Below are 13,897 nucleotides of genomic sequence, written 5' to 3' on the forward strand. Positions count from 1 at the left end.
GAAATGGAAAAAGTCTTCATAGGCCCTCTAGTCCAGTGGTTCTCAACCTAGTTACCACTGTGGGCGGCATATGCAGCTCTCTCTGTGTTATCTGGGCCGCATCCACACAATATATATACTACCTGTATGGCCGTGAAGTTGTCACATGGGCCGCAGCTGTGTGCTGACTGGGCCACAAGCAGGCTGCAGGTTAGACTCATAGACTTTAAGGCCAGAAGGGACCATTATGATCATCTAGTCTGACCTCCCGCATGATGCGGGCCACAAAAGCCGACCCACCCACTCCTGGAATAATTCTCTCCCTTGACTCAGCTGTTGAAGTCCCCAAATCATGATTTAAAGACTTCAAGTCGCAGAGAATCCTCCAGCAAGCGATCCCTGCCCCATGCTGCGGAGGAAGGCGAAAAACCTCCAGGGCCTCTGCCAATCTACCCTGGAGGAAAATTCCTTCCCAACCCCAAATATGGCGATCAGCTGAACCCCGAGCATGCGGGCAAGATTCTCCAGCCAGACCCTCTGGAAAAAGTTCTCTGTAGCAACTTTTAATATCCCATCATTGACCATTGTTACTAATTACCAGCGATGGCACGTTATTGACCTATTGACTAAAATCACATTATCCCATCAAACCATCCCCTCCATAAACTTATCAAGCTTAATCTTAAAGCCAGAGAGGTCTTTGGCCCCCACTGTTTCCCTCGGAAGGCTGTTCCAGAACTTCACCCCTCTGATGGTTAGAAACCTTCGTCTAATTTCAAGCCTAAACTTCCCGACAGCCAGTTTATATCCATTTGTTCTCAGTGCCCTAGTCCAGCGGTTCTCAAACTTCATTGCACCATGACCCGCTGCTAACAACAACAATTACTACACAACTCCGGGGGGGGGACCAAAGACCGAGCCCGCCCGAGCCCCACCACCTGAGCCTTGCTGCCCCGGGTGGGGAGGCCAAAGCTGAAGCCCAAGGGCTTCTGCCCTGGTAGGGGACCTTAGCTCTGGGCAGTGGGGCTTGGGCTTCAGACCTGCTGGGGCCCAGGGCCAACACCAGCCTTGGCGACCCCTTAAAATGGGGTCCCAACCCACAGTTTGTGAACCCCTGCTCTAGTCCTTTGCCCTACTAATGCAGGATTGTCTCTTACAATGCAGTAAATGTTTACTTCTAGAGTAACTCACAAGCCTTCCAAAGTTTACTTCCAAAGTTTACTTTCAAACTACATCATCTGAAACCATCAGCCCAGAAGGCTTTAGATGCTGAAAGAAAAATAAAGCAGCAATCATTTTTACAGTGACTCAACTACAGCATAAACATTTATACCGTATATATTTATGTCTACCATAGCTGGCAGCTAGATCTGTTTTAATAGCTCCTTGTTGCAAATGCACAGAATATAAATCTATGCAAAACTGAATTTTTTAATAGTTCCTAGAGGAAAAAAGTCCCCTAATGGACCAGACTTCACAGTAAAGGTATATTAGGTTACAGCAACATAAATTCAATCCTAGCCTCTCAGCTCAGCCCATAATCTCCCTTTGTACTGGGTTTGCCCTCCTTCCTGATACATTTGATCTCTTTCACCCACCTTCTTTAGAAGGAAGAAAGAAAAAAAAACAGACCTGTTTGTTCTTGATGTGAAATGAGACACATGCATTTTTTAAGCTGGAGAAAATCGTAGGTCTCCTGCATCCATTCATTCTGCTCTTGGCAGGTGACACCAAAGTATATTATAGGATTCCTGGGTTGTGGGAAATATTTCACATTTTTCCTTTTGCGCAGGCTTCATTTTTATTATTGGGGGGGGGGGGAAATAGGGGAACGGGAATGTTTGGTTTACTAAAAAAGTTTATACCACTTGCTTCTCTTATTTCCTGTGGTAGATTATTCCAAATTCACACCTCTTCCCGATACCTTGCTGAGACCCTCCCTAGTCAGTTCTCACTCAGGGAATCTGCACAATACCCTTTCCCTAGAGTCCAAAAGGATTTTCCCTAGAGCATAACATGACCCTTCCTCTTCTCTTCAAACGCTGCAGTAAAGTTCACCCATCCCTCAATCTAATGTGCAGTTCAGGACGCTTCTCCTCCCAGCGGTCTCGCTGTCTCTTCTGTACCCAACTTCTCTGGAGTCGGAATCCTCCTTTAGGACCTGGGCTGTTCCCATTCTTCTAAAAGTAGCTATTTATGTATCCTGAACCTACCTCTCCCTCACCCAGATAGAAAGGTCTGGATGTAACAGCCCTTTGCATTCATGAACTCTTAACTGCACGAAAAGCAAGAAGCATTAACTTCAAAAGACAAGGGTTGGATTTGGGATCAGTTCAGTTTTGTTTTAAAGGTCTTAAATTCTTACTGCAGCCTTTTAAACAATCAAAAGGGAAATGATGCAACTGAAAAGCATTGCCAACACATGTGAACAGACGTGCAGTATGTGTGCACGCGTACTTCTTACTATGCAAAACCCAGGCAAATTCAGGATTATAGTGACTCTTCTCTCTGTGCCTTCTAGGTGCCTCAGTACGGCAGCACACAGCCTATGCAAGATCATATGCAGTTCTGAGACCATCTCTGCCTTACTGGGTTAGTGTATAGGATGTGTGACCGACGTAGCTGAATTTCCTGGCTTTTCGGAGGTTACTGTGTTATTTTAAAGTGAATAGCATTAACAGCACGGTTGTAATTCCTCTGCACAGACAGAATTTCCAGCTGTTTGAACAACCCTGCATCACTGAAATGGTATCTGTATGTGGAACTGCAACAAAGGACTGTTTTCATCTGCCTTAGAGAATAAATATTTAATTACCACAACAAATCAAAATAAAGGTCTGTAGGAGGTGCCCTTAAAGCTTCTCCCTCACACTCCGCTGACTGCATATGATGCCCCACTATCTCCAGTCAGGACACCTGAACTCTCTCACAAACCCACACTTAAGAAAGCAATAGTGGTATCTAGAGTGGCAGAGCCCTTTATTTCAAAACAACCAACATGCAACGATGCAAGAACAGTTTCTCCGCAGGGCAGGGAACAAACCGCTGAAGCTCCATTCTGGATGGTTTATGGGGTCTCCAGAAACAAATGACACCACTTCACATAGCACGGTAAATCTTCCAAACGCAGTACAGACATTAACTAGCCTTCCAGCATCCACGGGAAGCAGATAAGTATTAGTGTCCCTATTTCTAAGGAGGAGGGCTTGGGGGTGGAGAGAGGTGTAGTGACACACCAAAGCTACACAACAAGTCAGTAGCAAAGCTAGGGTTAGAATTCAGAAAGGCCCCTTCCCCAATCCTGTGCTCTAGCCACTAGGCACACTGCCTCCCTACAGCATGATACATGTGTTGACTATTTCTTTTGCACATGCAGACAGCATAAGTTGAGAGGGCACACTTGGCCTCCCAAGTGAAGGAATGACACAGTCGTATACGATTTAGAATTGACAGGGAATGCAAGTTACTGTGCACGGTTCTGTAACAACTTGTAAGATCATGAGAGTAAAACAAACGCATGCCGTAAACCAGAAAAACTAGCATGTGGCAATCCCACTGCGTACACAATCAAACCTGTATTTACAGCCATGTACTAACGGTGTCACCTGTGCTAGTGGTCCACAAGATCTCCATCCTTGAGAAATTTCCTATCCCCTCTACAGCAAGTCTCACCTTGACGTGGTTATCGGTTTAAATTTCATTGGAGTCACCAGCTAATGCAGCCAGGAAGGGAAGTCTCTTCAGGATTTCAGGATTTTTTCCAAATGTGAAGAATGTCACTTGAACAATTATAAATTTTAACTTGCAAAGAGAGGGGTATGGTTTATGTATGTAGTGCTTTCGAATGTATCAACAACAATGCAATTGCAGGTGCCCAAGTTGAAAAGTTCTCTGAATGGTCTTTGCTACCCTGTATTAAGTAGCTTCCTGTTCACAACAATCAAAGGAACTACACATCTTTTAGCAGTGAACAGGTTTTACATATATGTATTTTATACACACACACCAGAAGTAGAAGAGGTTTGAATGTATACATGGAAGAGCTCCCACCTGAACAGCAGAGATCTGGAGCTGGCTTTCTGAATCAATTGTTAATCTTACATAGCCTTTAAAGGGGACATTATGGTGTCTAGTGAGCCAAAAAATCAGCCCTCCCCGCTTTGCTTCTGTGCCCAGCCTCACAGATGTCACCCTGTCCTTCTACACCACTGGTCTGGCTCCATTATTCCGAGCATAAGGGATTGAAACATACAAAGTGCAGGAGGATCCTTGTACTTTTCAGTCCCTGACAGATCACAGGAAGACAAACTGGATGAGCGGAAGGCCAGCACAACACACACAAGTACGGAGAAATCCAGCACCCTGCATGTGCTGTTGCTTGACTGCCCAGGAAGAAAGGCTGGGATGTTATCAGTACAGCAGCAATGCGTGATTTTGGGAGGGAACCTATATAAAATATTTGGGATCAGAAAAGCAGTATGAAATAAATACACCTCTACCTCGATATAACACTGTCCTCGGGAGCCAAAAAATCTTACCGCGTTATAGGTGAAACCGCGTTATATCGAACTTGCTTTGATCTGCCGGAGTACGCAGCCCCCTCTTCCCCGCCCGAGCACTGCTTTACCGCGTTATATCTGAATTCACGTTATATCAGGGTATTTTTAAAATAGGCCCCAAAAACAGTGTAACCTGAAAATATCCTATAAACCGTCAATACTTAAATGGTATCAAATGTTTTTCTGCATACAAACAACAGCTGTAGCTGGTCATTTTTGATGGAAACATTTACGTCTTCCTGGATCACTTAACCCCATTCCTATAAATCCCCATTGATAAAGAACATTATTTAAAAAAAAAAAATCAATCTAAATAATCCAAACACCTTCTGAAAATCATGAATAATGACATTTAGGCCTCGTTTTCACTAAGAACTTGAGTTGTGTTTAAGCTTTATTTTTGAACAATCGAATTATCAGACACATCAACCTAGAAAAGAGCAAGTCAGTTCAGCATCATGTCAGTAATGTAAGTAAATCGGGGGCTCATGTTTACCCACTAGTTGACACAAAGCTGAATGCAACTTGTCTGATGCAGCTTTAGATCACCAAACCTGTTAAAAATTGTCATTAAACATGATTACATTTCCTAGTGAAGGAAAACCAAAATTTGCCACACAGCCAATCATCTTTTAATTAAAACAATTAAGTAAAATTTCACAGTCTCACATGTACCCATCACAAAGTGTATTTATATCACCATTGGGGAAGTGGGGAGAGAATCCTCCAGGAATTTCTGCCCTTACTGCTTCTCCTTCACCCTGCACCACAACCAGAGGCCTGGAAAAAGAACGCTCCAGAGACCATCAACCTTACTCTCGGTGTCAGCCAAACTAAATTGCTAGAACATAAAGATCTGTTGGGGTTTTTAAGGGAGTTTCTTTTTTAAAATACAAAAAAGTGGAATGCATGGAATTCCAGTATTCCTTCATTTCCTATCCCCCATAAAGCTAATTCTAATAACATAAGAACAGCCACACTGGGTCAAACCAAAGGGCCACCTAGCCAAGTATCCTGTCTTCCAGCAGTGGCTTGTGCCAAATGCATCAGAGGAAATGAACAGAACAGGGCAATTTATCAAGTGATCCATCTCCTGTTGTTCAGTCCCAGCTCCTGGCAGTCAGAAGTTCAGGGTCAACCAGAGCATGCGGTTGCATCCCTGACCACCTTGGCTAATAGCCATTGATGAATCTATTCACCATGAACATATCTAATTCTTTTTAACCCAGTTACACTTTTGGCTTTCACAACATCCCCTGGCAATGAGTTCCACAGGTTGACTGTGCATTATATGAATAAGTACTTCCTTATGCTTGTTTTAAACCTGCTGCCTATTCATTTTATTGAGTGACCCCTGATTCTTATATTATGTGAAAGGGTAAATAACAATTTTTATAGATCTGTCATATCCTCCCTCAGTCGTCTCTTTTCCAAGCTGAAAAGTCCCAGTCTTTTTAAATTTTCCTCATATGGAAGCTGTTCCATACCCCTAACCATTTTTGTTGCCCTTCTGTGACGTTCTGTACCTCGGGGGAACACCCCGCACCTCCATGTTCATCCTTGTAAAATGATTGTGTGGTATTTATTTCAGGTATTTAAAAGGGTGTCATAAGGAGGAGGGAGAAAACTTGTTCACCTTAGCCTCTAAGGATAGAGCAAGAAGCAATGCGTTTAAATTGCAGCAAGGGAGGTCTAGGTTGGACATTAGGAAAAAGTTCCTAACTGTCAGGGTGGTTAAACACTGGAATAAATTGCCTAGGGAGGTTGTGGAATCTCCATCTCTGGAGATATTTAAGAGTAGGTTAGATAAATGTCTATCAGGGATGGTCTAGACAGTATTTGGTCCTGCCATGCGGGCAGAGGACTGGACTCGATGACCTCTCGAGGTCCCTTCCAGTCCTAGAATCTATGAATCTATCCAATGCAAAGTTTGTCATGTCGGGTGTCTTCGGAAGGCTCATGATGCACTGAGCATTGCTGTTATAACGATGTTATAGTAATTGTCGTTACAGTAATGTTATAGGCTGTAATTTCATGTATATAGTTATGAGGCTGAAAATGTGTCTTCATGGCTTAAAATAAGCCCAGGCAAAAGCTCTCTAAGAGCAGAGGGGCAGTTCACACCTCATCAGGGCATGTATGGGACAAACCCAGCCAGCCTCACAGGAACAAAGGACGCTGGCCTAGGCAGCAACAAAATGATCTGTTGGACTCTCCAGTGTGTCACCCCCTTCCTTTAGTTAGTTTGGGACTGGGATGAGGTAATGCTCACCTAACTCCAAAGTGAAGAGGGAAGACAGAACATGATAAAAGGGAGAGACTTTGCCATGCTCTTCCTCTTTCTTCCACCTACATCTACAGACACCACACCAAGGGCTGGTCCACACTAACCCCCCACTTCGAACCAAGATACGCAACTTCAGCTACGTGAATAACATAGCTGAAGTCGAAGTATCTTAGTTCGAACTTACCGCGGGTCCACACGCGGCAGGCAGGCTCCCCCGTCGACTCCGAATACTCCTCTCGCGGAGCAGGAGAACCGGCGTCGACGGCGAGCACTTCCGGGATCGATCCGGGATCGATTTATCGCATCTAGACAAGACGCGATAAATCGATCCCAGAAGATCGATTGCTTACCGCTGGACCCGGAGGTAAGTATAGACATACCCCAAGTGACTGAACCGCTGATCAAAGGGGAGAGCCTGGCGGGAGAGCCTGGCTGAAGAGCAACCAGCCAGCTTCTGGTGAGAAGCATCTACATTTGTAAGGGCATTGAAAGTGTTAAAATCAGCTTAGGATGCGTTTTGCTTTTATTTCATTTGACCAAATCCGACTTGTTATGCTTTGATTTATAATCACTTAAAATCTATTTTTATAGTTAATAAATCTGTTTGTTTATTCTACCTGAAGCAGTGTGTTTGGTTTGAAGCATGACAGAGACTCTCCTTGGGATAACAAGCCTGGTACATATTAATTTCTTTCTTAAATTGCCAAATTCATACAAGCTTGCAGCATCCAGCGGGCATAACTGGACACTGCAAGACGGAGGTTCCTAGGGTTGTGTCTGGGACCGGAGATATTCGCTAGTGTCATTCAGTTGCACAATCCAAGCAGTTTACATGCCAGAGGCTATGCGTGAACAGCCCAGGAGTGGGGGTTCTCACAGCAGAGCAGGGTAAGGCTGGCTCCCAGAGTCAAGGATTGGAGTGACCTAACAGATCACGGGTCCAGAGAACACCAGAGGGAATGTCACACCTTCTCTGTACTTTTTTCAATTCTAATATATTGTTGACCAGAACTGTACGCCGTATTTAAGGTGTGGGTGTACCATAGATTTATATAATGACATTAGGATATTTTCTGTCTTCTTATCCATCCCTCTCCTAATAGTTGCTAACATTCTGTTGGCTTTTTTGACTGTCGCTGCACATTGAGCAGATGTTTTCAGAGAACTACCCACAAATTCCACAATGACTCCAAGAGGAGTCAACAAACATGTGGACAAGAGTGATACAGTATACTTGGATTTTCAGAAAGCCTTTGACAAGGTCCCTCACCAAAGGCTTTTAAGCAAAGTAAGCTGTCTGGGATAAGAGGGAAGGTCCTCTCATGGATCAGTAACAGGTTAAAAGATAGGAAACAAAGGGTAGGAATAAATGGTCAGTTTTCACGATGGAGAGAGGTAAATAGCAGGGGCCCTCAAGGATCTGTACTTGGGCTTGTGCTGTTCAACATATTCCTAAATGGTCTGGGGAAAGGGGTAAACAGTGAGGTGGCAAAGTTTGCAGATGATACAAAATTACTCAAGGTAGTTAAGTCCAAAGCTGACTCCAAAGAGTTGCAAAGGGATCTCACAAAACTGGGTGACTGGGCAACAAAATGGTACATGAAATTAATCGGTGATAACTGCAAAGTTATGCACATTGGAAAACATTACCCCAACTATTCATACAAAAAGATGGGGGTCTAAATTCATGTGAGCACTCAAGAAAGAGTGGCCAGGTTTATCCTAGGAACTTTTGCTGATACACCAATGTTGGTTAGTGGTACGATTTTTTATACCTTTCCTGTACCAACAAAAACCCTAATGTAGACATAGCCACACTCAGAAAAAAGTCATTTTGCTGACATAGCTTATTTTGTTTGGGGGAACTGACATAAGCCAAACAGGCAAAAGACTCCTCTGTCGATAGACAGCAGCATCTACACTAGGAGGGTTTGCCACTCTCTACTGGCATTGCAATACCAGGAAACTCCTCTTCTAGCATAGACTAGACCTCAGTGTAACCTGTTTCATTTACACTATAGAGAGCAGTACTGGAGTGTGACAAAGAGCACACCGAAAAATCCCTTTGTCAGAAATCTCAGCCCAAACACCTATGCCCAGTCCCTAGGAAGCAACTCTGTCCCAAGAACTAAGGCCAGTTTAAGAGATTAAAGCAAGGAGCAAACTCACTTGCTGTTTGCCACAGCCCACTTCCTCTCTCTCCCCCAAAGAAAAGAGCCTGCATCACAAAACTAACAAGGATGCAGTATTTCTTCAGAGACTAGTTTTTGTCTGGGGATTATTAATACAATCTTGGAGGAAGTCCTAGGAATCAATTTCCCCCTCCTCCACTAATATCTATGCACATTGTTCATTTCAGGATTAGGTTGGATTCTATTGGAGAAAAATCTTTATAAAAAACGTTTACCTCAAAGGGACTGGTCTTCGCAGAAATCAATCAATACATTAAGAATTAGCAATAATTCACCACCACCTCCGCCTCTAGTTTACCAGGAAAGACCCTGATTTTGGGGAGGTTGGAGGGGGGGGGGGTCTTCTGAGGTCTCTGTTCAGACATCAGAGACAAGGGATCATTAAGTATGTTAATTTTATTCTTTTTCCTCCCTCCCCCTCCAGTTCAGTTGCGAGATCTGACTGTGTCTTCACTGCAGAAGAGGTGTGTTTTTGCACCAAGGTAGCTCTTTTGATGTAAAATCCTAGTGGAGACAAGGCACTGTAGTTTTTACCCTGATGTAGCAAGTCACAATAAACTGGGGGGGAGGGTGTGGTTTGAAACAGGACAGACTCAGGTAAAAACTCCCCGCATCTTATCCCAACTATGATTTTACATAGCATTTGCTATCTCGATATAAAAAGACACTTTTTTTTCTTTGTGCAGAAAGACAAAGTCTAAGTCTCAAAGCAGGAAGGGGAGAAAAAAAGATTTCTCCGGACTTTTATTTTCCTCTGTGTGTTGAGAGGGACCCATGGCGGGGGGGTGTCTAAGTGGGTGCGCTGCGGGGCACAGGGCAAGGTGGGGCCTGGGGGAGGAAGGGGCACAGGCCGATGTCTGGGGGAGCCAGGGCAGGTGGGGGCACAGGTACGCAGGGATCAGGGTAGGCAGAGGTGGGTGAGCAGGGGGTAAGTGCAGGGGGCACAGGCAAGGGGAGCAGGTGGGTGCAAGAAGGGGCAGGGGCACACGTGCTAGGGGGCAGTGGGATGGGGGCAATGGAGGAAGTGGGGCCAGGCAGCAGCAGAGAGCTAAGGCGGGGAGCACTGGGGGAAAAAGGGAGCAGAAAGAGGTCAGGGGAGGAGAGGGATCGGGGGGCTGGTGGGGGAGGGGAGGGAGAACAGGGGGCAGGTGGGGGAGGGGGGCAGGGATCGGGGGGCTGGTGGGGGAGGGGAGGGAAAACACGGGGGAGGGGGCAGGAATCGGGGGGCTGGTGGGGGAGGGGAGGGAGAACAGGGGGGAGGGGGCAGGAATCGGGGGGCTGGTGGGGGAGGGGAGGGAGAACAGGGGGGAGGGGGCAGGAATCGGGGGGCTGGTGGGGGAGGGGAGGGAGAACAGGGGGGAGGGGGCAGGAATCGGGGGGCTGGTGGGGGAGGGGAAGGAGAACAGGGGGGAGGGGCAGGAATCGGGGGGCTGGTGGGGGAGGGATCCGGGGGGGGCGGGGAGCGGTGGAGGAGGGGCCACGGGGGGGCATTTTGAGCCCCGGCCCCGCTCACCTGCTCGGCCGCTCCAAGGCGAACTCGGCCCCGCCGGACTCCGCCATCTTCCCTGCGCCTCCGCCGGGCCCGGCGCTGGGGCTGGAGCCGCCGCCGCGTTAAAGGGGCAGGAGCGAGCGGGGCCCGCCGCGCACCGCCCGGCCAGGCCCGGCCTCCCCCCGCAGCCACGGGCCTGAGGCGCCGCTCGCTCGCTGGGGCCCCCTGGGCTGCCCCGGGAGCCCCCTGCCCCACGGTGCCCCCATAGGGAGACTGGGTCCTTGGTGCCCCCGATGCTGCCCCCAGGAGTCCCCTGCCCCATGGTGCCCCATAGGGAGACTGGGTCCTTGGTGCCCCCCATGCTGCCCCCAGGAACCCCCTGCCCCATGGTGCCCCCATAGGGAGACTGGGTCCTTGGTGCCCCCCATGCTGCCCCCAGGAACCCCCTGCCCCGTGGTGCCCCCATAGGGAGACTGGGTCCTTGGTGCCCCCCATGCTGCCCCCAGGAACCCCCTGCCCCATGGTGCCCCCATAGGGAGACTGGGTCCTTGTTGCCCCCTGGCGCTGCCCCCAGGAACCCCCTGCCCCATAGGGAGACTGGGTCCTTGGTGCCCCCGATGCTGCCCCCAGGAGTCCCCTGCCCCATGGTGCCCCCATAGGGAGACTGGGTCCTTGGTGCCCCCGATGCTGCCCCCAGGAACCCCCTGCCCCATGGTGCCCCCATAGGGAGACTGGGTCCTTGGTGCCCCCGATGCTGCCCCCAGGAACCCCCTGCCCCGCGGTGCCCCATCAGCAGACTGCGTCCTTGGTGCCCCCTGGCACAGCCCCATGAAGAGGCCTGGGGAGGTACATGTGGTGCTGCCACCCCACAGAATTGGCCAGATCCCAAGCATGCTGCCCTACAAAAACAGCTGGGCCCTGAGGGTGGGACCCTGTGAAGAGATTCACACCAAAGAGGCCCCCTGGCACAGAGCAGGCTGCTGTAGGGGATCCCCAGGGCTGCCCACAGAGTGCACCAGTTACTGAGGTGCCAAAGGGTGCGAGCCGCTGCTGCTGTCGCACGGCAAACACACCTGTGGCTGACAATAATCCTGCTATCACAGCTCATAAGGCTCCCTCGCAGAAGACCCTGGGAGCTCCTTGTGTCAAGCAGTCTGATCTAGCAGCTCTTGTCCATCTCTAGCGTCTATTATGTTATATTATTATTTCACACTGTTTCGTGCACCTACTTTTGACCGCACCAAAGTGGTTAACATTTCCACTTTGGTTTTGGTGTGTAATTTATTTCAGAGGGGGCAGTGCCTTCCCATGAAAAGTCTCCCTGTGCAGGCAGCCCCTGTCCTTGGTGTCTTGTATCCCGTGTACAGGCCCAGCACATGCTGTACTTCACTACTGTTTGCGGCCTGTGGGAGAAGCCCTGCAAGGATCCTGAGCTGTGTAATTATTAGACCACAGCCTACCTGTGCCAGCATTCACTGAAAGGAACAGTTTTGTGGAAGAACAATAGTACCCTCCAGAGGGTGCAGTTCTGTTGTCAAAGATCCTCACGTCTTGGGTTTCTTACCTCTCTGTCCAAAACGTCATTCTTCACCACTTCCCAATGCACCTAGAACAGGGGCCTTTAACCTTTTTTCATTTGCGGATCCCTACAAAATTTTGAATGGAGGTGCGGACCCCTTTGCAAATCTTAGATATAGTCTGTGGATCCCAGGTTGAAAACCACTGATGTAGACCATCATAATCACTGTTGGCTGTGTGCTAAGCGAGCCACATTATCAACAGCTGGGCAAAATGCTGATGGTCCATGTGATCTATAAACATCAGCACAGTTCTAAAAGTGTGCAGCAAGCACCTCGGCAGAGAACTAGAGAAAGTTGAAGGCAGGGGAGGAGACTTGGAAATCAGAATATCGTCTAATCCTGGCCTTGCCAGTCACTTTGGATTCTACATGCCTCAGTTTCCACATCTGAAAAGGGGGGATAAGGAATTTGTACAAGAGAATAAACTTCTTTGGAAAGCTTTGTTTCCCAGAATACTCTCTCCACTGGCTGAGCTGCTGCAGGTCAAGGAGTCGATTTCATTTGAAAGAGTGGAATTGTGTATTTTTCAAACTTGATCCTTGTAAATCTGGTGGAGCAGTTCAACATATGTGGCACCTTTCACCTGGGATCTAACGGCACTTTAAAGCCATTCGTTTTCAGCCTCACACCGCCCCTGACAAGAAGGGAAGAACTAGTTATTAATTTGTGACTTGTATTCCTGTAGCATACGTGGCCCCAAACAAGAATGTGGCCCTATTGTGTTAAATGCTGTACCTACACATGGAGATCGTCCCTGCTCCGAACAGCTGATAGTCTAAATAGCTGTGACAAGCAAAGCGGGGTGGGGACAGAGGCATAGAGAGAAGTGACTTGCATAAGGTAACCGCAGGTTCACAGCAGATCCTCAGGTCTCTTGAGTTTCATTCTAATGCCCTACCTACTAGCTCACAATGCCTCTTACGGCTTGGGATGAGGAAGCAAAGAGAGGTTAATGGCTTGCTCTAGGTCAACGGAGTCAGTTACAGAACCCAGGAGTCCTGACTCCCAGTCCCTTGCTCTTATCACTAGTTTACACACCACATGAAGAAACACTGCTATCTGAACCTGTTTTCTGGTGTTTCTGATGGACTCCGACCCTGTACTCTGTGCTTCCCCAACCCCACGCACGTGTTACTTTCCTCTGAAGTTGGTCTCCACTTCATTTTTCATCAACCTGCACTTTCCCCTAAGGGTTCCCCTGTGTAGCTGTAACTGTATACTATAAACACTTACCCACACGCCCCCCTGCTGCTTTACATGTTTCAAAGAAACACTCTGACTTTATTTGTTAAGTCTCAGCCCAATATATGCAAAGCAATAAAACAGCTTTGCTGACTGCTTGTCTAGCCAGGCTGCCCCCGAGTTGCAGGCTTTCCCCTCAGTGGCTGCTCAAGCCTTTTCCGAGGAGAGCCAGATCAAAGGATTGGAGCAATGAACATCACACCTCTGCTTCCCCTGCAGGAAAAGCCAGACTATGCCGCATGCTGTAAATGCCTTTCACATGTTCCCCAGACCCCAGTTAATGGAAACCCCACCAGGTCTGTCAAAGCATGAAAAACACCTTTATAAGATGCTGGAAGGAAGATGGATTCCATAACTCCTCTGGTGACCAGGCATGCGGCCTCATGTCCTGCGGAGAAGGAAACCAATGGGGGATATTTCTGGTTATTTCATATACTGATGGGACTTGATCTCTGACAACAGGTCCAGGAGCTTTGCATGTGCCATTTGACATTTATTTTACTTTTGTTCATTATTTGTTGAGTGCGCTTAGCCCTAGGGAGGGCAGAGACTGTCCCGAAAACCTTACC

The 13,897-nt window shown here is 47.8% G+C and overlaps 1 protein-coding gene across 3 annotated transcripts in view; it reads right to left on the reverse strand.

The window, feature by feature from the left end:
- KLHL26 (kelch like family member 26) overlaps positions 1 to 10,698 on the reverse strand; it is a 29,246-nt gene extending 18,548 nt beyond the window's left edge. For 2 of the 3 annotated variants that reach the window (XM_005278984.4, XM_005278983.4), the window contains exon 1: positions 10,531 to 10,698. In XM_005278984.4, the coding sequence (XP_005279041.1) occupies positions 10,531 to 10,577 (47 nt within the window). In that variant the 5' untranslated portion in view covers positions 10,578 to 10,698. The remainder of the gene's footprint in view (positions 1 to 10,530) is intronic. The other variant, XM_065578118.1, reaches the window with a different exon arrangement.
- Between the last annotated feature and the right edge of the window lie 3,199 nt (positions 10,699 to 13,897).

Source organism: Chrysemys picta, chromosome 25 (genome assembly GCF_011386835.1).
Source record: "Chrysemys picta bellii isolate R12L10 chromosome 25, ASM1138683v2, whole genome shotgun sequence".
Classification (NCBI taxonomy): Eukaryota; Metazoa; Chordata; order Testudines; family Emydidae; genus Chrysemys; species Chrysemys picta.